Below are 26,911 nucleotides of genomic sequence, written 5' to 3'. Positions count from 1 at the left end.
ACACACACAATTTTTGATTTTTTTTTAAACAGTAGCGTATTGTACGCCCTAAGCCAAGAAGGTATCACATCCGTTAGATGTGACCATAGAACGGGTATGAGACTTCTGCTTCCCCCTAGTAGAGGCCTTAATTACGAAAGTAAATCAAAGTTTGACCTAAAGTTAAAAGTCAACCATTGTCTAGTACAAAATGTGTTCGTGGAAACGACCTTAACCAACAGTTTCCAAAACTTTTGTTCAGTTAAGAAGGGGGCGGGGTTATTTACGTTTCAATACTGATCTGCTAAAAACTAACAGAATTGTCCTAATAATCAAAAGTCATGTCAAGTTCAATTTACAAAATCATTTTCAATTTATTTATTCAGTTGATAAAAACAAGAAATGCCAGTATTCTGTGCAAATTCAGGAAACATGATAAACGCCGAGAGTTTCACACATGCGCACTAAACTTTCCCAGAGGGTGCGCTTCCAACCTCAAACAAAAGCGTCTCATTAAGATCGTCAGGGCCAAGCCTCAGGTGCTTCTCTTTCTTTGTTGAAATCTAAAAAGACACATGATTTTACCACAGAAAAATGTCAACACAATACGCACTTCGCACGCAAGCCACAGCAAAGGAGAAGCGGTCGTTTTCTGTACCTCTTCGTCCGACGGTTCGCAGATGGAGCTGTCGCTCAGCCGCTCCTCCGTCTAGAAAGCGCAAAACGATCAGAGATTACAGTAAACCTAAAAGCTCAGACTTGTTCATATCAGCAACAGGCATCAGAGAGGTCCTGTCTACAGGTAACGTCCCGCTCAGCTCACCTGCTTCTCCAGCACCCTGCTCCCACTGCTCGGCTGCGCTGCGCTCCGGTCCATCGGGCACCGTTACCTGTCGGATACGTGAAGGTCAGCCACCAGGTAGAGAGACACGCCGCTTTGGGCTACTACTGATCGATATGCCGCGATAAATCCAACAGGGTGAGGGAAGTGTGACTTACATGGACACTTGTGCGCCAGGCAGTTTGTTCAACTACTGTAGAGAGCGCAGACTTGGCACAGAACTGAGCTCAGTCGTTATATAAGCTGTACAACTTCAAACCGGCCCAGGTCGTGTTCTGTAAATGTTACACGACTCGATGACTTGCATAAAGAGGTACGTGATAAGGATTTGTTCAGAAAAGCATCTTCAGGAAGCACAGGTAGAGAACAGCGAACATGGCTATCACGCCTGTGCGTCGGAAATGTACTTCACCTACACCTGAAGGACGGTATTGCCAGTCATTAATTAGGCCAGAGAGTGTCATTAATCACAATGCATATTTCACAATATATGCGTATATATATCCATCAGCAAATAAAACCAATTTAAGTTTTAACAACATGACATATTTAACAATGTCACTCTTCAATTTCCTCCGAAAATGGCCCACCACACGACAAAACTTGGGTAATGCATTGTTAGACAGTTAACTGTCTAAATTCGACTTTTTACAACAACATACTTATATTTACACGAAGTGCACAACTGAAAGTACTTATGTTGTCTTGGAAAACTAGTCATAAGTGGCCATTTGAGAACAGCATTCCGTAGTAGCTTGAGCGAGCGGGATGCAGGTTGAGCACGTCTCCAATTGTGCTGCATATGCAGTAAGGTATATTAACGTGTTCGAGGTATATTTGCCTACCAGTTCTCCAATATACACACTTCAGCTCCATTTCACCAGAAACCTGTAACATTGTAAAATAATTCGAGCTATTAAAGCTGTTCAGTGAGGTACTCTTTTGACCAATTTACAGAACCTGCCACAATCATACAGTCTCTGATGACGTGCGACACAAAAATAAGTGTATTTTTAATTAGCATAAAATACACCAGATCTAGATAGGGTCTAATCAGGAACCCTGCTTTAATCAAAACATCTTTTTGGAACCTATTATCTCAACATTTTCACATTCTTATGTGTCTCAACACAACCGTGCCAGGCCCACTACATGGTCCACTTTTGCTCTAATCTCTCTGCCAGTGCACATCATATGAGGTATTTACTTTTTCAGTGACTTGGTCTGCTGTGTTGCGAGGAAAGAGAAAGCAGAAATGTAGACAATCTGGTGGCCCGCATGGACAAACACTGTTCAAGAAGATACCAAGCAGCTCCACACAAACGAACGCAAATAAATTCATGCTGGATGAGTAACAAGGTTAAAATCTTAGGATGATCATACAAACCGTTCTAATTCACAAATAAACAAACATGGTGTCAGTTAAAGATTTTTTTTTCAACAAAATACAAGTGACACTTTTAGTCTGGGTTTACACTGTTTCTCTGATTAAAAGAAAATTATTTGTAAAGGTAAAATACATAGGCTTCGATGATGCTGTGAGAATTTAAACATATAAACATCATCAGATAGGCCATGGTAACCCAGGGCCCAGTATTACAAAATATCTGAACAAGAAACTGAAGTAACCCCATGGCAAAAGAAATGAGAACAGTGAAAAACCCTTAAGTGTTAAACTTCCTTGTCTGGTTTAACCATATGCTGCTCACATTCAAACATATTCAAAACAAATTCCATACATGTGGTCACAAATACTACATAAAGTTCAAGTCTACAACAGAAAGGTAAACTGATATTACTTTTTTTTTTTTTTTTTTTTTTATAGACAAGTCCATGAAAGCCCAACATAAAACAAGACGAATCACTGTTTCTGCTGCATTGCCTCCTTCCGCGCTGCATCCTGCAGTAGCTGGGTGTCTACCTCATCTGCCGGGAGCTGAACGTATCGCACCACCGAACCACGGATGAAGCAGTTTTTCACTGACAGCTGACAGAGCAACAAGGGCAAGATTAAAACAAAGGCACTTCAGATATAAATAATAAACAGTCCCATTTCCACATTTGCTCAGCAAGTGACAGATGGCAGAATAGTAAAATGCACACATTAAAGATCCACCACCATTTTGGCCACTTTGGCCGGCCCCCCAGACCACGTTTGTACATCGAACGGCTCCTAGCGAGTAGCAGCATTACGTCCTTTGCCATTTGGAGTTTTACGTCCACGTGTGTTCTGAGTTGTTTTAAGTGTTGCTTACCATGTGGGGATACTTCTCAGGGTCAGTGACACTGATGTCTGTTAGTTTGATGTTCAGATACTGTGAGAAGAAAAGATACAAACAAAAGGTCCTGTGACTCAGAGATGCCTACAGAAACCACTTAAATATTTTATTAAAAAAAATATACAATTGTCTAGACAAACCTGATCTACTGAGTGTAGGGTACCACATATGCTTCAGTTTTGGGAGACAAAAAACAATAGAGAAGGCACATTCATACAGGAAAAATATCCACATTCAATAATTTCAACTTAAATCTATTTGTTCATACTGGAGGAAAACATGGCACTTGTTTGTATTTACAAATCCAAACGTCGACATCAGCGGATTATGATGCACGTTGCTAACCTCAGGTCATTCTTCAACTCCACCACCACGTCTTTGCCCACCAAGGACTTGAAGAACGAGTAAAAAAGCTGCAAAACAATTCAAAACGCCAAATGTATCTGACATGAATTCAACACTCAGAACAGTATTCGGTATTAAACCAGTATTAGTGAGAATTAACGTGAAAGACTACAAGTGAGAGCGGGACTGTAAACTCAACTAGACCTCAATTATCCGGCTAGTTAACTTAGCCAGTTAGCTAGCCGAGTCTTCGAGCTTTTCCCACTCCCGATACAAAGACTTGCGAATCATAAGGTCAACAGGGAGGATGTGTATTACTTGCTACGCAATTTCAGCCACATTTCCCACAGTGAAAAGGCCGAAGATGAAGACACGATAATAACAAGGAAACTCACCATTTTCAGGCGCTGTTCGTATCTGAAATAAGTCACGTCATCAAACAGCGGCCAGAGACCCGAGTAAGCTACTAGCCTATTGGCTAAGAAAAGTGAGAGTCCCTGGTTTATTCTCATAGGCCATTGACTGATTTTTTAAAACGTCATAAAGAGGAGACTACATTGACGTCTGTCAAATGTTTTTAAAAAAATCAAATATATATGTATCATAAAATAGCAAAATATATTTGGTTGTTTGACATTATTTTTGTCTTCAAAATAAAGTCCAGGCGTGCAGCACACGTTATATGTTACGTTACGTTTGGTAGAACTGTGACTCCTGTAGAATCACCAGCAGGGTGCGCTATTTACAAACACTTTCACACCCACCTTACTCGTGAGCCCCAAAGTGTCGATACATTTGACCAATGCTAAAACAAAATATTGCATTATGCAAACTAATGATCAATGCTTAAACAAAACACTGCATTGTGTAAACACACTGATAAGTATGAATTCCTTAGTAAAATCTCATCGCATCACAGGTGGATCAGGTTTATTGCATTAGTGTTAGGTTTTGTTTGTTTGCTTGTTTACAGCCAAACACTTTTACCTCTTGCAAATAATTTACTCTTTATTTAAAACCCCAGTTATACTTTAATGGTATATTTCAGATGTTCATTATCTGAAATGAATCCAGTTAAAAGTTCTATGTAGACATTCTCATAAACATGTCATATAATGGAAAAATATATGTAAAGTAAAAATGGATACAGATAAGAATAAGGCCAATAGACTTGCTGGAAATGCAGATAAAAATGAATGGCTCATTGTATCATCATAACCTGGCAACCTGTTAAAGAACAGGCAAATGACAACAAATTACCAAAAGTGCTATGTCGCAATTCAAATTCAGTTTCACAAATTGTTACGTTAAATGTAACAGTGTTGCCTGTTATAGTTTTGCAAAGAAAAGGTTTAGTCCAAAAACATGATTAAATCAAGTAGTTCAGCAAAAAGTTCCATTTAAAACTTTCAAAGGAGTTTTTCATGAGGGGCACATTTGTTTATATGACCAGTTTACAATGTTTATGCATAAATAAAAACTACTAATTTACTTATTTGATCTACCCTTGAAAGTCTAATGTATTACACACACACACACACACACACACACACACACACACACACACACGCATGTACTGAGGTATTTTTATTTGTACCATAAACACAGGAGCAATATAAAAGGTAAGATACTGAAGGTAAAGGTGATTACACAAGGAATTTACAAGGAAAACTTTGCTCAGACATTTAAAGACTTAAGTTTTGCATTACCACTGTTGTAAGGTCAATATTTGCATATTGTATTATTATACCATCATTCTGTGGATGGAAAAAAAAATGCAACTAATGATATCAGGAAGAATAATCTGAAACTTAATCGTTTACATTCTTTTTGTCTATATAAACTTTAAAAAAATTATCTAGACTTAGCAAAAGAGCCATGCACTGTGGTGCATTGATGTTGCACAGATCATGATGTAAAAGCCACAACAGTGTAATGACTGTGTTGCTTAGTTATTGACTCTAATTTATGGATCTAGTCAAGAATGTAAAGGAACAATGCCATTCTGATTTGTTAAATAAATCATATTAAATGGCCAAATTCACCATTCAGTTAACTCTAGCCACTAAAAACAGCCCATCTCCACTGTAATTGATTTTTTTTATACTTCTCACTTCCGGATATAACCAGTGTGCCTTTTTATCTGAATGAATGCTTATGAATGCTATTTTGAGCAACTGAAAATGACCAATGAATGAATATTTTGAGCAAATGCAACAAGTTCTTAACATCTGGCTGAGACGAAAATGAGAAACTCACATATACTGTGCACAAAGACCCAGTTGGGATGAATTTTAATGCAAGGTTTACATACGCACGAGGGAACTAGTGATTAGTTGATCACAGCTGGTGAGATATGGGTGTTTTCTTTCTAACACCAGTTATAAACGATGTGATGTTAAAAAGGCACTATTAGTTTTATAATAATTTTGTTGTTTTTGTAAGTTGTTGCTGGGTTCTGCTTCACAAATGTCTACCCCATGCTACCTTTAGTAGAGCTTCAGTTCAAATTCACTTTCAATCCCACTTTAGGGTCAAAATATCACTTTATTATTATTATTATTATTATTTTGCATTTTCTAAGTCAGAGAACAAAGCTCCTCTCATCTGTTGGTAGAGTTTATTCCTTCCTGCATATAAAAGTCAAGTAAATGCTGATCAAACAGGATCATACAACCACATCGGTAATCGATAAAAATATACAGATTCATACACCCACACTGCTCAAGGTATAAGCCTTCGGTCTTTAAAAATCATCATACGCAATCTCACAAAATATTGGGAAAGAAAAGGGAACGAATCACGCACACTGTACATTCACGATGCAGCAAATTCAACATGACAGGAGAAGAAAGAGGGATCGTGTGGGTGACCGCGGCCTCCTTGGACGCACGTTGGGACAGGGCTGGGCGCTCGTTCCGCTTCTCTGGCGGTGAGGAGGCCTTTGGTGGTTATCGGAATCATTATCCAGCCTGCAGCAGGGCACCACTGGCCAGCCATTTAGAAGGCGAAAAGGGCGAAGTCTCATTTTAAAGGACGACTCGTCTTTGGAGACTGTGTCGTCTCATGAGGCACTGCAAACAGACAGAAAAGGTTTATTTAATAATTAGAGTCAATTTCCATCAATCGTTTTTAAATAATTATTTTAATACCTTATCATTATATAAGCATGTTGTAGGTATGTCTGCCTTAACAATATGTAAACAATGACTTTGTCTATATACATCTTTCATTTTTCTATTATATACAACATTCATTTTTATATGTCAGTGTAAAAAAATCTATAGTTTTGACGCTAGTATCATACCATCCTTGGGCAATGGCTGGCTTGGTCTTGCAGGCAGCTTGATCTTGCATGGTAACTCGGAGCTGTCCCTGTAATCTCTGGGCTTTAGCTGGGGCTCCTGGGATGGACCAGGGCGGAATTTCAACGGCAGAGGTGGCTTCCCGGCCATCAACATTCCCCCTTCGGAGCGAGAGGGCACCACAGGCTTTTTGGAGTAGGCAGTGGGCTGTAGACTGGTCCCACTGCTGCCACCACTACCACCAGGGGTTGGCAACAGGTTTTGTGGTTTGGTGTCTGACGTGCACGTGAAGGAGCGGTTGCGAGGGGTCGGGACCGGTGGGGGACGGTCTGGGTCAGGATCTGAGGATTTGGGGAAGGGGAAAAATTCCGGGGGAGACAATTGGTCTTTCCGTGGGGTGTCTTGATCCTTGCCACCTCGCGACGTTGAACCATAGAGGGGGTTGTCAAACATCTCTGCTGGCTGCCCATCCTCAGATCTTAAACTTCAACCATGCAATTCGATTCAATTCAATTCAAAATTCATAAACTACAAATGTAGTATTACAGAGGCTTTAAACAATGTCTGATGGATTTATTTGGAAGAAATTATTCTCTTTTGTATGAAACAATGATGTATGATGTACTCACACTGGACTGGAGGCTTTTCCAGTGGGGCTTTGCACAGAATGGTCATATCTGGTCTTTTTTGGCGAGATGTTTCCAGGAGCCACGTCTTTCACTCCATGCCCAGCTGAAATCCCTGCTCGAGGGCTGAAGTTCCAGCCCTTCTCTGACTGGCTGCACCTGTAGCCCACGATCGTATGATTATGTTTGCTCATATCAGTCGGTAGGACCATAGTTGACCTGTAGATTTATTATGAATCATTTTTGTTTATTCCTATTAAAATGCAAGACCGTCCACCATCTCGTGAAGCTGTGGATTTTTAGAAAAGTCATATATGGGAATTTGGCTTGCCTCCTTTATTAAATATCCGCACAGACAGGTATTAGATATGTTGAACGATGTACCAAATATACGTTAATGAAAAGTCAGAAGGAAAGGCTCACTTGGTCATGTGATCTCCTGGCTTGCCTTTGCTGGTCCCTGAGTCATCACCAACCTTAATGAAATCTGCAAAGAGGAAAACATATTTAATTAAATGTGACATGGATCAGTTCACGTTAAAATAATTTTGAACATTAATCTAGTGGTAACTAAATCACGTTGATAATCATAACACGGCATCCAGGCATTTAGGGCTGGTTAAGCAGGTGACTGTTTGGGATTTTTAACCAAACACTTTGCGTATGGTTAGGAGGTGAAAGGCTTTGTTGGTGGAACAATTTGGGAAGTGGATCATGTGAGGTTGATATGAAGAAGGCCGGCAAAGTGGGTTAGAGGATGTAGGTATGCAGAAGTACGCTGGTAGAGTTACAGATGGGCTGGATGCGATGCGGAGACAGTGGCCCGTGCGTCCACTCACCATACAGCTTTTCTGTCTGCTTTCCTTCTGAGGTGCGCAACTGGATGCCTCCTGTCAGGGTGCCCGTGCGTTCGCCGTGATGCATGAGCACTTCACTGAACTCTGTGTAGTTGCTCTCTGCGGCGCGGAGGGCCACGCATGTCTCGCCTGCAGACAGGTGAGACAGGTGAGACAGGTGCACACTTTGAGCCATGATATTCAGGTGGAAATGTATTTTTTTCCCAGGCAACGAAGGAAGCCTAGAGTTATACCTGGGTCCTAAAGCTGAAAAGGAGAGCAGATAAAGAAGCCAGCATTTTGCATCACATATTTAAAATGTGTGCACATGGACCCAGTTAGTAGGACCCAGGTATTGCTTAACAACTGTCTGCTCAGATTGCAAACACACCTACCATATGATTCATCGCTATCTGTAGACTTTATACTTATGAGGATATGCTGATCCAGTAAATATTCTGGGTCTGCAATGATGGGTGTGAGCTGTAAAAGGGTTAAAAGAGGCTTTTTCACTGTGCTGCCGCATTCGGTGACATTTAAATCACATTCTGTCAGTTGATATGGTCCCAGCAACGTGCAGTGGGTTACCTCTACTAGTGATCCAAATCGAACCTTGATGAAGCCCTCTGTGTTCTCCTGATTCTCCCCATCAGGTCCCTTAACAAATTCTAGAAAGTTCAATAGATAAGATTTTGCACATGCACACACACACGCATGCACGCGCACACAAACACACACACTTGTTTTTTTTTTTTACATATTTAAGCTGCAAGAACAAGCAAACATGCTCTTTGTCACAAAAAGGCAAAGGACAAGCCTTCATACTTTCCAGGCAGCTTGAGTGGTACTCGATGTAGAACTTTGTCTTGGACTTGGTCATCAGAACAGCAACACAGTTCATAAATTTGACGGCACCCTCTGACACTTTTGTGGGATCTGAAGAAAAGACACGGTTTGTCACCCAATTCACTCTCTTTAATCCTCTAGTACGGCGGCAGTAATAATAACAGCGTTAAAGTCAGTACTATTATACCACACTGTGTCATGATAGAATACAGACAGTAGTGTGTCCTTTAGCAAGTTGCAGACTCAGAGACGTTTGACCACATGTAACTTGAAACAATACGTTTCTAGAACTGATTGAAACAGTTGGTAACTTGATTTTTTAAAATGATTGCCTCCAAGATCCTACTACGCTGTCTCACATCGGTTGATGTAACTTAACAGAAAATGTGTATAAAATATGCTACTTTAAAATAATCAACAGATGTAAATAACTCATGTATATAGTACCATCCACCAAGTTGATTGTTTTTGGGGAAAAAAAAATCATACCATTCTTTGAGACAAACTGTGAAGTCACGCCAACATCAAACGTGGCGAATACCGGGGAGTGGTCACTTGTCATGATGTCATTGGTGCATCCTGAAAGGGGCAGGGAAAGAATTCAGTCTGACAAGTAGCACGATGTCTGGGGTGTTTAAATATAAAGAACCGCATTGTTTTTCCATGTTAAAGATGCTTAAAGTTTCGGATCCCTCCACCAACCATATGAGTGGCAGGCAACATGCACCAAGGGGTAGGACTTGCGGAGTACGCGGTCGCACCATGAGGGCAAGTTATATTTGGTCTGTGGGTGAGACAAAGAGAGGATGAGTAGCACTGAGCCTCTCTATTGTTTTACACACAAGCGTAGCGCTTGCATGAAGCCGGAAAACCTTCCTCCTTGCTTGGCTTAGAAGCAGACGGCTGACAATGAATCGCCCGGCAGTAGTGAGTCAGAGCAGCTAGACTTTCAACACTAGAACTGGAGCGCCTTGAATGAGTATGAAAATGTCTGTAGGACTTTATTACAAGGCCAGTCACTTGGACATGCTACTACCTGTATGAGTGCACAGGTGTCGCAGGCATATTGTCAGAGAGTTGTTTACAACCGAAAATGTGCGCAGACATCTTGAAACTAAATACTAAATAGGTCTGTCTGGAAAGTCTGTCAGATTAATCATAGTAGGGCCATTGGATCTGGAACCACACGAAGGGAATCTATGTCTATATTTTCTATGTTCATAACCTTTCCTTTATTCAGCCACCTGGAAAAAGACACAGAAAAGAAAACATAATGTTACCCCTGTTGCCTTGGCTTTGGTGTAGACGTATTTTTCACGCGTGTCTCTTTCGAAGCGATACGTAGGTGGGAATGTGATCTCTTCTTCTTCTGTAAGGGAAAACGTTGGGGAGACGTCATTGCCCATGAACATGGACGCCAGATCATATTCATAACTCTTGTGCAAAAATGAAATATTTCACAGTCAAGAGCCACACAAATGCGACATGCAAGACATAAACACTGGAGAACATGCTAAAATTGATTTAGATGGTTTCTTTCTTTGAGTTGAATGATTTGGTCTCAATTTAAGAGTAAAAACCAAGAAACACAAATAGACTAGTTTAGGTCACTCAATCACTGTCCACCAGGCGTTAGAGAAAACCAAACTTCATCAAGTATGCTTTGCGGAGTGAGTTTGGCCAGCTGGACGCTATGATGGGCAGTTGCCATGGCTGCAGGAAGGCTGGCCCCTCACCGTAGTTCAGGAACACGTTCTCTTCCGCACGCTCCATGTTCAGCTGGTCCCGACTCAACAGTTCCTGATAATTCTGTTGTTTGATCTTCATCACAATGTTCTCTGCTTCCTGGAAAAAGCAAACAATGCTAAACAAAAAGCTGCATCTCTTCCTGTTTGGTGATGTCAGCAGCTGCTGTATTTAAGAGCTTCTGGTTGAATAGGGGAACTGCTCAGGGGTTTTAATGCGCCGGTCACCAGTGTGCTCCCTCAACCACAACAGCTTCTGTCTCACAGCTGCACTCAAAGGAGAATGAGTAATAAACGTGATTAAACAAGTAAAATGTCATTATATTCCAAATCTTTCTAAAAACAAAATAAAGCTACAATTTAAATTTTTTCCATAACCAGTTAAACGTTCCTGGTAATTCTCCATTAAGAAATAGTCTAGCTATCACAGAATGTTAGTTTACCTGTGTTGGGAGATCAAGCCGGTAATTTAGATCCCCAAGCCAGAAGAGGTGTGTGAAGCGGCACGTGATGTCGAACGGATTAAGTTTCTTGTCTCCAAGGTTTAGAAAGCGCAGGATACTGACATAGTTCTGATTCCGCCTAGCAAGAGGACAGACATCGCGAAATTAGTGGGAATAAGTGGGAGGCAACGCTCATCTTTTGTCTCCTTTAACTTACCTGATCTTCTTTTCACTCCCCGAAGTCAAGTGGCTGTTGACAAAGCCAAACGACGTGCCGTTGAACATGAAAGATACTGCCACTGCGCCTTTGTTTCCTGAACAAAGCAACAACAAAAACAATAACAAACATACAAATACAGACCCATTTTCCTCTCTTTCAAATTCACCCTTCACTATGAACGTTTTGTTGTTGTTAGACCTTTAGAGTTGGAGATGAACTGACCAAGAGCATTAGCGATTCCAGTCTTCACGCTGTCACAGAAGATGTGGGAGATGCGATTCTCATGTTCTGGTTTGGCCAGAACAACAATTCTTATATTCCACAGCGTCTGAGTGGCTACCTGTAAAGAAACAAACAATTACCCATCAAAACAGCACTGAATTATTTTTAATGTAACTAAACTATTGCATCTCTCTCTTTACTTTTGTCTCTTTCACACACACACACACACACACACACACACACACACACACACACACACACACACACACACGACATCAGAAGAGACGAGGACACCACATCAATCCTGACCCAGGCCTTTCAGATAGAATGTGCCAACATGAGCATTGATATGTGACAAACCTGTTTAAAGCTTATATTAGTGATGTCTCGAAGGGTTGCCTTCACTGTGTCTATCCACTCCTTTTCTCCCAGTGGGTCCTCCTGAGTCCCAACCACATAGATGTCGTGGGGGATCTGACTGGCTGTGTCATCATGGGTCTTGCCTAGGCCCTTGGACTGAAACCAGGATGTAATGTTTGAAGGTGGGTTGGCATTTCCTGTGCACAGAGGAGCAATTCACATTTCGGTTGAATATATGGGCCCAGCAGACGTTTTCAGCTAATAAAGCAAATGGTAGAATATTGAAAGTGTAGTGATTTGAGAGAAATGCACTGTAAATGTTTGTTTGCATGTTAAGTTGGGCAGGACAGGAAAATCAGAGAAGAGATCTCCTTAATATCTCTTGTGTTTCTGTGAGACACAAAACTTTACTTTATTTTATTACATATCAGTGGTTTCAACAAAGATCTTAGCAAAACATCACATTTTATATATTTTCATGATGCCAAAACACATGTACATGTTTAAAATAGATCAAAAATGTTGCTAGCCCATACATTTTTTAAATCCACAAATAAGTTACAACTCATAAACACCAGCAAACAAACAAAGTTTGTAGCAATTATAGAAAAAAATGTCTTTGTTCTTAAATGTTTCTCAAACAAAATTCTCAGTAATTAATTCACGATATCTCAGAAAGAGTGTCTCATTGTTGTCTAATATTCTTTCACTTAAGGAATCCTAGGCGAAGCATCTGTGACGAAGTTGATGAGATGTGACATTCACCTGTACATCTGTACATTTCAACAGAAAGTCTCCATTGGTCTAAGCTCTAAAAGGTGTGGTCACGACAGACTTACCCATGTTCCACGTCCCAACAAAGACACTGATCATATCTGGTTCAGGCTTGCCTGAGTGTTTGTTTTTCATCTGCTGAAGTAATTGACAGAAACCTTCTCTCTTCTGGAAACACAGAAACAACATCGTCACACAAACATGCTCCCGCACACCCACACACACACTTAAATGCCGTGTGAATTAACAACTGAAATAAAACGATCGAAACATTCGTTTGGAGCCATTATAATACAGAGGTTTCTGTACACACTGAGTCGTATCTCAAGGGTATAGCATCCCCCTTGGATGCTCATGTTCACTAGAATAGTTGATATCAAACAATACTTTCTAGTTGCTTTGCCTTTTTGTCCCACAGCCAGCAATCTGTACATCACTTTCACACCTTCTGTGTGCCCCATGTTGCCCAAAATGAAAGCAATCAAACAAACGCAAGACACACACAAACAAAAAAAATAAAAATAGAAGTGTTGCATTTATCTGACATTTCTTTTTAGGATGTGTAATTTGCATCCTCTAAACCAATAAAGGTCAGAAACACCACGTGACAACTTCTCTAGAAAAGCACAATTAGCCGTGAAGCTTACTTTCGTGTCATTAAAGACAAATTCCTGGCGCTTGGTCTTCTCCTTCTCTGTTTCCACCAATACCACTAGTTTGGTATGCATTTTCTGGGACTTCACCAACTGCAAGACTACAAGTTGACAAGTATATACCCCATTAGTCATTACTTCTGGGTAAGTCACCTCAGTAAAGTTTATTTAAATATTTGAAAGGTCAACCACGGGTTTCTGACAGGATACTTTGAATTAATGAATAAACTCATGAAAAGACACACTGTGCACAAATGAATCCTGTAACGTCTATGTATGGAAGTACCAGACGGCCCCATGCATTACAGTAATGACAAGTTTAGTTCCTTAAATAGGGATAGAAATGGCAAAAACACTTGCATGTATTTATTCTTTTCGTAACTACATGGAGGCGTACTTTTATTGTGCACAAAGTATTTATCCTCAGGCCCATCTTTGGACTTCTTGAAGTAAACCTTCCCACTTTCTACATCAACCTTTAGGAACATTTTGGTCGAAATGCCAAGGGACTCTGATTTTACCTGTTAACAGAGAAAAGATCAGATTTAAAAAAAACAAATCCCCAAAACACAGGAAACGTAACGTGAAATTTACATTATTACGAGTTTAGGATAGATCCACCCAAACATAGTGTGACAGTGTCTTGCACTTAGAGAAAAAGTGCCTCTGCCTTATTTACATATGGCGTTGAAAAGCAAACCACTATAACTAGCACACATTCACTGGTCTGCTGTGGTAACACAAGAAGAGACAGCATGTCTGCCTGCAGTCACCCAACACTTTCAGTTTCTTAGTACATATATGAATATGTTTCAGAAGCTCTTCGAGTCACACCAGTTAGACTTCTCACAATGTACATGTTGCTGGCGACAGGAAAATGTATTTTGTAATTGTGTAGCAACTCAAACAGAATATATAAAACTATATACAGAGAATTATATGGTAATTACAAAATTTGAATAATACTGCATCACAGGGGGCTAATTGTTTCCCATAAACAACATATTGCTTACTTCAAATGTAACAGGTGGTATAAGTGACTTCCTGTGGCCTCCTTCATAACCCACGGATTCAAAGACGGTATTCTTGGTCTGTGAATACCAAAGTACATTATCTTTAATGGTGGTCAGAGAAACAGAATGTTTTAGACAGAGGTCCTTCATCAGCTGTACAAGCAAAGTGCTTCACAATAACTCAGTAACTAAGTCTCAGTCTCAGTGTCGCACGATGACTCAGATACGTGCATGTAAAATATGAAGGGGGTGAAACCCTCAATACCTTTTCTTCTATTAGACATATCATCTTAGTTAGTTGCTCAAGTCTAAAATGTACAGGCTGGCTGGCATCAGCAGAAACCTGAAACAAAAGCAAAACTGTGAGACAGAAACCAAAGAGAACACAACCATATGCATTTGTTCCTTTCGCATCACAGGGAATGTCACCTGATCTTTGACCTGCCCCCTAATTCGACTAGCTCCAGGAGACAGAGGCTGTTCCACGACCTTCAGCAGGGCCTCCAGTGTCGGAAGCGTACGTGAAATCTCGCTAACAGCAAAAGAAGCATAGAAGATTGCTAAAGTCACTCATAAGTGGGAATTCACTTCCCGTATTCCAGTTATAAGTTATTCTTTTCCATACGTCATTTCTAAATTATGTTAGTTATGGGTCTTAAATATGATGCTGACTGACTGCAATGAGGTCAATCCAAGATGACTTTTTTTTTTTTAACCTGTTGAGACTCTTGCAGATGTTCATAAGAAGTTTCTTCAGGTTGGGGAGGGTGGGGTTCCCGTTCTGCACTTGCTCAGCATCCAGACCGACCTCCGAGCAGAAATACTCCTGGATTGCCATCTGATTCGCTTCAGAGATGCTGCACGTCAGACAGCTCAGTCATTTCACACTGATTGACACTGGCAAAATGATATTGCACCACCTACGGCTGATTTGGGAAATATTGTATATATATATATATATATATATATATATATATATATATATATATATATGCTGATTTCAATCAAATAATATTCAATGGCAGTAATTACACAATTAAAACATTCAGAGCTACTCAGTCAGAGCTACTTGATCCTTCAAGGCCAGTTCCTGCAAATGTTTCACTCTGTAGAGTCAGGTGTGATGACACCACAACCAGTCGGTTGAGCAAACTGTTCAATAATTACAGAACAGTTTGCTTTCACTGTCCAGGACTGAGTATCAGGGGTCTAAACATCTGCCTATTCCTGCCATAGGAGCACAGTTACAGATTTGGTATATTTACATTTATGGCATTTGGCAGACGCTCTTATTCAGAGTGACTTACAAAAGTGCTTTGTCACTTACTCATGGAATACATCCTAGCCAGTGCAATAGGTTATAGTCCAATATACCAATGATCTAGAATATTGTAAAAATACAGGGATCACTGCTGATGACTAGAAGCACAAAATACATAAGCTCTATCTTAGACAAATATAAGTGCATTAAACAATAAGTACTAGAATCTGTTAGTCAACAAAGGATTCAGTACTGTGACATGTCGATGTGCTGAAGACGATGAATGTACGTGTCCATGACGGACAGGCGGCTTGGCTCCGCCTCCCTGGCAGAGTCACCAGGGGATCCCCGGGCCTCACTTCCTGGGATGTTCCTGGGAGGAAGCTGAGGTGGTAACGTGTTTGGCTCTGTGGGGACACAGATGAACAGACGACTGTCACGGAAACGCGGTACAAAGCCAAGCACAAACACATCAAGGCCAAAGTTGCATGGAAGTTACTCTCAAGTTACTCTCTGCCTTTCCCCAGCATGTAGTGGAAACATGGGCGTTTCCTACCTGACTCCTCCTCTGCCTCTTCCTGCTGCTGTACAGTGTACTGCAGGTGGGTGACTAACCCCATGTTCTCCTTACGGTAGGCCTCCACCAAGTCTGAGAGCACAGAGAAGAACCGAATGGGCACGCCCTCTGATGCCTGCGTTCACGGGAGACAGCGAAGTTGCCGTTTATTGCTCTGTCCGTGGTGCACGTTAAACACACGCGTTCTTACACAATTGTACACGTGCCAGCGACTGAAAGGAACACTGCCCACTCCACTGCTCAGCCAAAAGGCCAAAGTGGACCCCTGGCGCTTGTGCAGTTCTGACAGTGAGCCCTGTGCCCCTCATCGCTAGCCTTAGATCAGTTATTCTCACGGCCATGGAGTCATCTGATCTGGCCTAGACTTTTTATACCTAAAAAGAAAAAGTCTAAGCTGTTTAAATGTTAGACACGTTTTGACTCGCATGCCAGGCAGGTAAGCTGGCTTGGTTTATGAGGATAGGGAGTGAGTGACACAGGAAATGAAACAACAAAAATAGCCCAAATATATGACCTTTGTAGTATGTCTTTGCCGTTATGGCCTAGAATCAGAAGCTACGTTGGTTGTTGCATCTATATTAAAGAGACACTGCCAAAACAGTGCTTTTATTGTTTAGCTTATGGCACAGTGTTAACTTTGCCATAAGCATCCGTTCTAGTCTCTGACTGCAGGGTGGATGTTCGCAACTGCTCTCCGTGAAAATCACCCACCTCCCACGCTTTTTTCACACGTCATTGTATCGCCTCAGGCAGACACAAACTGATTTTTTTTTTTAAATCAACCCTAATGATAGAAGAAAACTTCAATTTCACAAACTTTCCACCCAAGACCCAGCACAAGAGGAACACCGTCAGAGTTCCCGCCCACGCTAATCATTTAAAAAAAAAATAACTGCAGCTCTACGGCTCTGCAGCGTGGCACCGAAAGAGGAAGAACACGCGCCACAGAGATGCTCCTGGGGACCGCTCTGGATGTTTACGCACGACGGGTCACCCGCTTGCGAGGATCGCCACCTCTCGCGGCGAGGAGCGTCTTACGTGCGACGGCTCGGCTACGGCGGAACTGCCACTCTCTGTTTCTCTTCTGTACATCGCAGGGGTTGCTGCGGTGCGTTTAGCAGACGTCCCCCTCGGACAGCAGCGCGGGGCCTCTGCTCGAGTTTGAATCAAAACACCAAGCGCTGTTGCAGCTGCAATTGCGCGCACTGCTAAAGAGGAAAAGGTACTGCCTTAAGAGGCGAGGCACACACGCACAGTCGCAGGGAGTCCACAGCAGCTGAACACACATCTGCCATGTACACACATGCTCAGAAAGAAACATAATATTTAAAAACATTAATAAATAAATACATTTTAAAAACAAAAACAAACCTAGCGCTGATCAACCCCCTTCATGGTTTGTACAACGTTTAAAGATCGCAGCCACTTACTGTGGAATTGAACAATGTCCTAGCAACTGACTTGTGAGACAATGTTCAGTATTTCTTGACTTTAAAAGGTTCACACTGATGAATCGCCCTGAGCTTCGACCGCTGATGTGAGACAGACAAATAGACCATTTCTCATCTCAGCCCTAACACAAATAAATCCTGTAGTTTATTTCCTTCTCCCCAGAATTATTTTTACTGGTCATATGTAGAAAATAAACTCTTGTTTGCCACAGATCCATCACATGTATATAACAGAAAATATGTATTTTTTACTACTGCTAGCAAAACACATGTATAGTAGAACTGTTGTGCAGCATCAGATTATGATATCCCTGTCATCATTTTCTGTTACATACATGTCTCTTTCACTGTATTGTCTTGTATCATACCGTGCAGTATTGGCATATTTTGTGATAATCAGTACTAGTATGTACTTGTAGTAATCTGTACTAATTCTATATCTCTATGGATATATATTTTGTCTTACTAAACTTATTTTCTTTCTGGATATACTATGATGCATGTAATTTGCAGGCCGCAAGAACAAGTACTGCAAACAGTCAAAGTAAATTTAATTACTTGTGTGGCTGCAAGCAGAGTTGCAAACTGCACCACTCTATTCTATGGCAAAATCTGAAATTCACTTTATTCTAAAAGGCATGGCAGTATTCTCTTTAATTGGCAGGCAGGCAATAAACGTAGGCACAGACACTTAAAGGGGGCTCAAAAATATGCTAGGAATGAGCATCTCTGGTTTTTAATAAACACTCTAAAATAATATTCACTCCTAGCTGGATCTTGAGCTCGTATCTTCAACTTCAACACGCCAGACTGGGTCCGGTGCAGGTAAGCACCCATCAGTGCGAACAAGGAATCCACCCCCACCCCCACCCCCCAGGGAGCAGGGAACGTGAGAAACTACGGCTACACCTGCCCTGTCCAACTCATATCCTCCCCTCTGTACTCATGTCATTCCGTTACCTGCACGGAGAGCTTTTTCTCTTCATTGGGTAGTATTCTGTAGGTATATACACAGTTTTGGTACCTGCATGTGAACAAAAGATTCTGTTTAGATCAAAAATCATAAATTACAAGGTGCCGGCAATAATGAAATTCATGTATACTGGGCAAATGGAATCTGTAACACAGTAGCCCCTAAAACCTGAATGTAAAAACATTGGCAGGTTTGAACAGGAAATACTGACTGTAATGCGGTTCTTTACAAATGAGACACTCTTCTATATTTAGTGTTTTGATATTCAAAGTAGTGAAGAGTCATTGTCATTTCTCTGACCAGCAGCTCAGACTGGTTCTCTTTGGTCCGTTTGCCAGCGTTTATTAGCAGACAGCATTTGCATGGATGTATATAGAAGCCCAGGTTCCAGCACATTTCATATTTTTATGCAAAAGTAATGCACTCATGGTGATGTATCAGTTCACAGAACTGGTCTATAAAAAGTCTCAAAACTCTAAAACATTACAGCACATTAGGAAACACTAATAAATATCTTATGCGTCCAAAAACCTCTATAAACCAGTTTAATAGAAAGCAGTTTTCAGTTCTACACGGTCACACCAGAGGAGATTGCATAAGCTTTTTTTCTCTTGTGGAGTCCTGATTCAACCATCCACCTCTTGTAGCCGCATGCCACACTTTCTGTACAAATGTGAAAACTTTGTGATAATCACACACACCAGCTACTGTTTTCTAATTCAAATAAAGTTGGCAGAAAAGAGCTACAAACTGCAGCTGTCGCTACGCGCCTCACATAACGGCCGCAGTGTACAAAAAGCCCCGACCATCCATCGTTGGCATGGCGTGACGTGCTCGTTGGGGAAACAGTGAAAGTGCTAGGGACCCAAGTCCGGAATGGTGTCCGGCTGGCCGGCGACATTAGTTGAGCCAGGCTGTAAAGTTGTACTCACAGTACACAGAGGGCATATGCTCCTTGTATGGACTCGCTGTCACGAAGGAGGAAGCTACCGTCCTTGGCTTCTTTGGAGAGCAGGTCTTCTGCCATGGAGCGGGTGATATTGCCATGGTACCAAGGCTGGTGGGATGACATCCTGTCCAGCGCTCCCTTCCTGTTAGACTCGCCGTCGCGGACAAACCCGAGTGCGGGTTTGGCTTGAGGGGACGATGGGCAGAACGGATGGACAGGCTCAGTGTCCTTCCAGGGCCTACTTCATGGCGTTACTTGCGTCAGAGTGCTGTTCCTTCTCGCTCTCTCTCACTCGATCACTCGGGCTCTCTTGCGCACACACACATTCTCTCTCTCTCTCTCTCTCTCTCTCTCTCTCTCTCTCTCTTCCTGTTAAAGAGGCGAAAGCTGTAAAAAAGGAAGCTACCACAAATGCAAGGGTGAACTTCCTTATTCTGTGCGCACAGAGAGAGAGAGAGAGAGAGAGAGAGAGAGAGAGAGAGAGAGAGAGAGAGAGAGAGAGAGAGAGGGGCAGGCCAGGGAGCTGACTGGTTCCCACAGCTACACCACAGCAGAAAAAAGTTGTGAGGTATTCAGTATTCATCTATAGGCTGCCACTGTGTAAAGCCAAGGTATTCTACATTACTGATTAAGCCTGTTAACTGTGCTTACTACACACATGCCCGAGTCTGCCTAATGTTAGTGATGCACAGTATAATGCAAACATTTATGCAAATGCACAGTGCTAAGATCCTGTTACTTGCAGCATACAAAGGTGAGGCATTAATATGGGGCAAAGCTCGAGGGAAGCGGCATGGGGCTTGCACGCAGACCTGCGATCACATCTTCAGTAGTTAGGGTCCCATTATGGCTGTCTGGCTGCATACACTGCAAATTGATAAGTGCATTCGCAGTAATGTCAAAAGGCACACCTCTTCTCAAAACACAAATGCATTCCAGAGGACAAGAAGCAAAACAATTTTACACCCCCCCCCCCCCCCCCCCACTCCCTTTTGAACAAGTAAGGCATAATATTTCCCTGCTTTTTAATGTTTAATGTTTTAAGGCTTCTCTTTTTTCTGGCTACTTAGCCCTTATAGTATTATGCAATCTTGAGTAACCCTTAGACCACAGACACAAGTGCAAAATATACACGTCTGCATCTAGAAGTGGATCTCTCAGTTTAGCCTCTTTGTCCTGCCTTCATCAGCCGAGGATGATGTGGAACATCTCATGAAATTTTGCACTGATATGAGAGAGAGAAAGACAGAGGAAGACAGAAGCTATCTGCTGACAATCCACAGTCTGAATCACATGATCTGAAAAGAGAACCCAAAGAGTCTGACTGCATGGGGGTTTCCATCCTGCCTCTATCTCTCTCTAACACACACATACACACACACATGTACTATGTGGTAAGGACACAGGGGCTATAGCCATAGAGCACTGTGAGGGAGATTATGTGAAAGAGCCCCACATCATACACTGTGCTGTTGATAAATGACATTGTCTTTCTGCCCGTCGTACCATCTCATGATACTGGCACTCTAAACTGGTCACATGGAAAGAGACGGTGCCGTCCGGGACAAACAAGCAGAGAAGTCGAGTTTCTGCGAAAACTGAAGCGCACTGCTCATTGTCTCAATGAGAATGAACCTTCTTTGCGCTGTAGGAACTCGTGATGCGTTGCGGCAGTGAGCTACAGTCTGCACGCTCTACCTCTGCCCTCTAGTGTGACTGTGGGTACTCATGGCTGCAGTAACAGCAGCCATGAGCTTTACTGGTGCACACTGCTGGTTCGGCCAGACTCCAGTGAGTTTCAGAATCAGCGTAAACACGACAAAGATATAAAAACATTTAATTTACATAATAATTACAAATGGACAAAAATAGTGCGTCCAGCACATTTTGTACAAGGAACATTGAAATGCGGAAATATGAGTGTCATAGAAACAGTGTAATAAATAGTTTCAAACTCATAGGCAGTCAGAGAGAGAGAGAAAAAAACACATCACGGTGTTTAAATATTCCAAAGGATGTAGAAAGTCAAATATAACTGATCACAACGCATATTTAGAACTGCATAGCAATGTAAGTACGACAAACTGTTATGGAGGCCCCTATAAATGCAATACAAATTGAAGGTACATATGAGAGTTACAGAACAGCAGCATACAGTACTGCACATCTAAATATGATTAAATTCATTAGTTTGTCATTAGCATTTTCTCACAGTATATAATGAAATTGGTTGTTACTTCCTTTTCTAAACATTGGGGTGAACCTAGTAAAGCCCAAAGCAGGTAAACTGACAGGAATACACAATAAAAACAATTATGTTTAATGACAAATAAAACTAATATATAAATAATATACATATAAGTTTGGCATTTAGTCTTTAAGCATACCCACACATGGTCTTGGTAAAAGACTTCCTGTAACAATAAACAGATGCATTATATTTTGCAGGTAAAGAAGTAAAAGTTAAACAAGTGCATTTGTGATTTATCAATAGATGCAACTGCACAGGAGGTAAACAGCAGAAAGCTCCCACCTTTGAGTTTAAAGCAATTTTGTTATTGTTTTTTTTTTATTGGTAAAACAAATGAAAAGTTGGATCCTCTACAAAAATTATTCTTCATATTTATAGCTTTACATTGGCCCAGTGAAGACTAAACACACTTTTTCTAATGATTAATATTTGTGAGCTAATGATGTTATTGATGTCAAAGCCAGATTTATGTCAAAATGTGCAATAAAAGTGATCAAAACACATTTTTTCCCAGTAGATACAACTTTCCCTTCTTGCAGCCTAAGCACTTCCTGACAAAACACGCCACTAAATCAGCCAGCCGAGGGGTGTAGCGTTTGGCAACCTTCTTTCTGTTATCTCTGTTAAAGACTAATACATCCTCAGCAACCCCCAACCAGCCAATGCCATGAAACGGACCTGATGTGAGGTGGATGCCAGGTCTCCACTTTTAAATCCCTGCTTCTCAGAACTCAGACTTGGCACTAAGGGAACTCTCATGTGTTCCCTTAAGGTCTCCACTTGCCACGGACCCCCCTGAGGTATCCCTGCAGAGGAGCCTTTGCACTGTGCCTCTAAATTTCTCAGCTCCAAACAGGTAGACCAGGGGATCCAGAGCTCCGTTCAGACAGGTGAGAGAGGAGGTGAGACGGTTAGCCAGGGCCAGCCCCCGCTGGGTTTGGCAGGACAGGTCGGGGTGACCATAACCCAGGATGAATGTGGCCCGGCTCACGTGGTAGGGTAGGAAACAGACGACATAGATGAGCAGGACCAGGCCGATGGTGCGCAGGGCCCGGAGCTTGACGGCCGGCTCCAGTCGGGACCCCCTCCGCAGACTGTTCACTATGAGCAGGTAGCAGGAGAGCGTGGCCAAAAAAGGGGGCGTAAACGCCACAGCCAGGGAGACGAGAGCTCGGCGAGAGGCCTTCTCCCTGTACAGCTGCAAGCACACTGTGGAGCCGTCCACCTCTGCAGTCTGCTGCGTGGCCAGCAGGGGCGCCATAGACACAATCACCAGAGCCCAAAGAGCGAAGCTGGCTATGTGAGCGAAACGGGCTTGCCGGACCTTCAGCGAGCTGACAGCGTGCACCACGGCGAGGTAGCGATCGCCTGCCACGCAGGCCAGGAAATACAGGCTGGCGTACATGTTGAGATAGAACAGGAAGCCAGCCACGCGGCAAGGGACCTCGCCGAACGGCCAGTGACCCCACGTCAGGTGGTAGGTAGCCCGGAGAGGTAAAATAATAATGTAGGACAGGTCAGCCACAGCAAGGTGCATCAAGAAGACGTTGGCTGGGGAAGACACTCCTCTCTGGCGTGAGAAGATCCACAGTGCAAGGCTGTTGCCGTTCAGCGCGAGGAGGAAGATAACGATGTAATAGAGGCCGAAGAGCAGGTTCTCTGCCGTGTTGTCAACAGGCTCACAGCTCTCCGCAGTCTGATTGGACAACAGGGTGGGAATCACGGTTGCTGGGGACTCCATCCTTGCACCTGAAGGAAGAGATGAACATGGAAAAATGAGTTAGTGCTCATCTTAAACTAATAATTAAAGCAATACATCACCCACAATAACCTCACGCTGTTTTTGAAATCCCTTCGGAGTTGAAATAATTTATGTGGTGACGTCTTTTCATTAAGATGTCTCTTGAGTTGGGCCATTATACAAAGCTGTGGCCAGACCATATAAATAATAAAAACACCCAGCACACCCTCAAAAATTCCCAGAGGAACATCTTTATAAATTCTTCCAGTTTTACAATGTCTTGTTTAGAAAAATAAACCACCGGGTCCTCTTCAAAGACGTAAAGGTTTCAGCTGCCTGAAGTACTTGTGATAAAGTGCCTCAGCCTTTGGCCCTTTGCCAGTGCAGGTTGCTACGTACGTGCAATTGAAGTTCCCGTGAAAGTTCTGAAAATGGTAAATGTTATGGTTCTCTGTGTGCTTTGAGGAATTCCAGAGGAACTGTTTGGGCATTTGGCAGTGAGAGGTTACAGATACTCTGAGAAGCAGGAGGCACTGGCTGAGAGGAGAGTGTAGACGTGCACCGCCCATGCCGCTGCGTGCAGCTGGGTGACGGCCACGCCTTTCTCGTGGGACTCCGGCGTCACGCCCTGCTATTTGTTTACCGCTCAGCATGACTGCATCCGGGCCGACCTTGTACAGAACTTGTGGGATTTAAAAAGACAGACCAACTTTATCAACATCAACTAATGGCATTAAACTTGCTCTATCCCTAACCATAGCAATTAATAATGACTCAAAGTTTCTGCACAATCCAGTGAATTCGGAATTCCATGGCATCACAACTGGCACACCTCGGCCCGGGGTAGACTGGGTTACCATAGTTTAAGCGTGCTTATAATGCCCACTTTTCCTTGCAAGTTTACAAACAAAACATTTCTTGTTTGATTGGTTCAAAACGTAAAGCACAAGCAAATAATATCTACAAGTATCCCTGATCATACTCACACTTTAGCAGTATGAATATGCCACAGTCCATTCCTACAATGTCAAGATTAGTTAAGTGTGACACCTTATATATTATTCTGATAAATCAAATTGGAGCAAAACAAAGATTCCCACTCAATAACAAGCTTCTTGCCAAAAAAAAAAAAAGCTTAGAACATTAGTCCTAGTGATGGAAACATGGGGAGGCCAAGCATGAATATTTTCAAAGCATCCCAAAAATATGAAAAGGGTGTGTCTTAGGGAGTGTGTGGAGCCCCTTGGGGTCCTCCGTACTGTAGGGAAGGGAAGTTCCTCATTCTGGAAGTAAGTGGGAGGCAAAAGCTTGAAGCCCCACAACTCACTGAGCCCTTCAGTAATAAAACAGATAAGGCCAGACGTTTTGCGAAACTCGGGCGATGTCAGGCAGCCTGGCTTGTCCTCCTGCACCACAGACGAAGCTTCGGCCCCGGCGGCCGTGAAGTGGGAGGAGGCCACGGGGGGCCTGTGTTCCAGATACGCGGCCATGGCTCTGTGGGACTCCACAATGATGCGTCTTCTCATGGTGAACCCTCCACCCCCTACGGGTAGTGCCAGGTTCTCAGTGAACAGGAGTTCCAGTGCTTCGTCAAAAGCGGCAGGTGTCTGCAAAATGTTCAGCGAACGAGGAAACGCCTCCGGAATAACTGCTGTTCCGCTGATCATTTCTGGGAGGGGGGTGGGTACAGCTCTTTTAAAACATGATTAAGGGAGAGCTGAGGAGGATTTGTGACCGCTGGGCAGAGCTGGCAGCAGGAAAAAGGGGACAGGAAAACTCCGCCTCACAATGTTAGAAGTGGGAGAAGTATACCACCCAGAGGAGCAAAGAAGGGAGCGTGCATTCGGGAGCGTGACTGTTGAAGGAACTTTATCAGACACTGGGGCACTGTGGTAGACTGGGATTTCTAAACATAACTAAACACGTTCTGATGAAGAAGTTTCTCGGTGGGAAATTACAGTATTTCAGAGTGCCATTAACATCCCTTATGAGTCTCTAAGAATCATCCTAATGCAAAGAAAACATGAAGTAGGATTCAGAAGAAAATGAACTAAGGAATATTTAGCTCAGAACAGAAGATATTTCTGGGTGGGGGGGGCACACAGAAACACACCCTAACCCTAAAGAAACTAACATCATTTGATTTCTAAAATGTTGTTCAGTGTTCATGTGTTACAAATGTCTCTACTATATACTTTAGGAATACATAACTAGGGACACCACTAAATCACACGCAATCCCATCAATTGTCATAGTCTAAAAAAAGGTTGTAGTTTCATACTACAAAGCAATACTAAAGCAATCTTCATAATTAATTCTACAACTCTATGCTTAATTATAGAATAACGTAAAATCAAGATCTATACATTCCTACAAGAGTTTTAAATTCACAACATGAAATGAAATGAAGTAAATTTCTTGAATAGTTATTGCTTGTCAGTTTTTGTTGTTGTTAAAGTCAAGACGACCTCAATCTTCAAATAGTGTTACGTGCATTACTGAAATCCTAGTTTAAAAATAGCAGTTAAAACTCATTCCTTGAATCAAACTAGTCCTCAATGCCAACAGACTAGCAGCACTATGTCAGTTAGTGAGAGACAGAGACTCACCGTTATTGGTCTCGCTCGTGTCTGGTCAGCAGTGCACAGCCAAGCAGTGCAGCATGCAGAGGGAGTCCTTTGGCTGTAGGAGTACACTGCAGCGGACTGGAGATGTCTGTTAACAGCTGCTGAGAGCAGAGGGTTATCCAGCCACTCCTCCTGAATGCATCACAAGTGTACAGGAGTGAAGACCAGGCTTTGGGGCCACGCAGGGTTGCCCGCGATGATGTGAACTCACGGCTGGGCCACACCTTCTCAGTGCTTCTCAAATACTTTTACTATGACTCTTTCTGTGCGCGCAAAAAATTTGATTACCCAAAAAAAAAAAAAAAAAAAAATCCCTGGCCCAACGGGGAGGCCCTGGCACGTCCCCTGACCTCGGCCTTTCTGCTCAATGCCATTCTTGACTGAGAGCCACTTGTGCACTCCACAAAGGCTCGAGTCAGAAGACGCGGTGCATTTTGACAGCGCGAGAATAATGGCATGCCTTTGCTACGTGGACTCGCCACTCGCCATGGCAACAGAGCCTAAGCGATGCACGACATACCCCCCGCCACTGGAAACCCGCTCAAGTGCCGCTGCATCCACGAGCATGTGACCATTCGGTGTAGCGGTTTAGGG

General features: G+C 42.5%; 3 protein-coding genes and 1 long non-coding RNA gene across 5 annotated transcripts; all 4 read right to left on the bottom strand.

Annotated features, from left to right (window-relative positions):
- Positions 1-356: 356 nt before the first annotated feature.
- On the bottom strand, positions 357-968 carry LOC113575887. Its single transcript, XR_003410448.2, has 3 exons — positions 803-968; positions 638-688; positions 357-542 (listed from the first exon to the last, which is right to left on the bottom strand). It is a non-coding gene; the product is annotated as an uncharacterized LOC113575887 (long non-coding RNA).
- A 1,270-nt stretch (positions 969-2,238) lies between these two features.
- smx5 lies at positions 2,239-3,890 on the bottom strand. The gene is made up of 5 exons (XM_027007679.2): positions 3,840-3,890; positions 3,445-3,512; positions 3,240-3,270; positions 3,076-3,135; positions 2,239-2,807 (listed from the first exon to the last, which is right to left on the bottom strand). Exons 1-5 carry the CDS (start codon positions 3,840-3,842, stop codon positions 2,682-2,684), a joined length of 288 nt encoding a protein of 95 aa, XP_026863480.1. The 5' UTR covers positions 3,843-3,890; the 3' UTR covers positions 2,239-2,681.
- A 1,126-nt stretch (positions 3,891-5,016) lies between these two features.
- inpp5d (inositol polyphosphate-5-phosphatase D) lies at positions 5,017-20,040 on the bottom strand. The gene is made up of 27 exons (XM_027007740.2): positions 19,682-20,040; positions 18,737-18,800; positions 16,305-16,440; positions 16,002-16,155; positions 15,204-15,344; positions 14,917-15,019; positions 14,753-14,830; positions 14,488-14,565; positions 13,872-13,995; positions 13,469-13,575; positions 12,887-12,989; positions 12,048-12,244; positions 11,688-11,805; positions 11,463-11,559; positions 11,246-11,384; positions 10,794-10,902; positions 10,338-10,426; positions 9,760-9,841; positions 9,547-9,636; positions 9,037-9,147; positions 8,800-8,879; positions 8,607-8,694; positions 8,215-8,361; positions 7,799-7,862; positions 7,379-7,534; positions 6,752-7,233; positions 5,017-6,518 (listed from the first exon to the last, which is right to left on the bottom strand). The coding sequence occupies exons 1-27, from the start codon at positions 19,819-19,821 to the stop codon at positions 6,469-6,471; spliced, it is 3,327 nt and encodes a 1,108-aa protein (XP_026863541.2). The 5' UTR covers positions 19,822-20,040; the 3' UTR covers positions 5,017-6,468.
- A 1,478-nt stretch (positions 20,041-21,518) lies between these two features.
- Positions 21,519-26,525, bottom strand: gpr17 (G protein-coupled receptor 17). 2 transcript variants are annotated; one of them, XM_027007778.2, is made up of 2 exons: positions 26,300-26,525; positions 21,519-23,698 (listed from the first exon to the last, which is right to left on the bottom strand). In XM_027007778.2, exon 2 carries the CDS (start codon positions 23,688-23,690, stop codon positions 22,674-22,676), a length of 1,017 nt encoding a protein of 338 aa, XP_026863579.1. In that variant the 5' UTR covers positions 23,691-23,698; positions 26,300-26,525; the 3' UTR covers positions 21,519-22,673. The 2 variants fall into 2 exon arrangements, with proteins under 2 accessions (XP_026863579.1, XP_026863580.1); XM_027007779.2 differs by lacking the exon at positions 26,300-26,525 and adding an exon at positions 24,090-24,227.
- Between the last annotated feature and the right edge of the window lie 386 nt (positions 26,526-26,911).

The sequence above is a fragment of the Electrophorus electricus genome, chromosome 3 (assembly GCF_013358815.1).
Source record: "Electrophorus electricus isolate fEleEle1 chromosome 3, fEleEle1.pri, whole genome shotgun sequence".
Lineage (NCBI taxonomy): Eukaryota > Metazoa > Chordata > Actinopteri > Gymnotiformes > Gymnotidae > Electrophorus > Electrophorus electricus.
The sequence above is the reverse complement of the archived record's forward strand: the minus strand, read 5'-3'. Positions and strand labels throughout refer to the sequence as shown.

Excerpts from the sequence above, each read along its gene's own strand:
- inpp5d (XM_027007740.2), bottom strand. The coding sequence starts at position 19,821 with ATGTCATCCCACCAGCCTTGGTACCATGGCAATATCACCCGCTCCATG. Across the intron at positions 13,576-13,871 it reads ATACTTTGTGCACAATAAAA|TCTTGCAGTTGGTGAAGTCC; the intron begins GTACGCCTCCAT and ends GTCAACTTGTAG. Across the intron at positions 9,637-9,759 it reads TGTTGCCTGCCACTCATATG|GATGCACCAATGACATCATG; the intron begins GTTGGTGGAGGG and ends TGCCCCTTTCAG.
- gpr17 (XM_027007778.2), bottom strand. The coding sequence starts at position 23,690 with ATGGAGTCCCCAGCAACCGTGATTCCCACCCTGTTGTCCAATCAGACT.
- smx5 (XM_027007679.2), bottom strand. Across the intron at positions 3,271-3,444 it reads GAGTTGAAGAATGACCTGAG|CATATGTGGTACCCTACACT; the intron begins GTTAGCAACGTG and ends CCAAAACTGAAG. Across the intron at positions 3,136-3,239 it reads CCCTACACTCAGTAGATCAG|TATCTGAACATCAAACTAAC; the intron begins GTTTGTCTAGAC and ends TTCTTCTCACAG.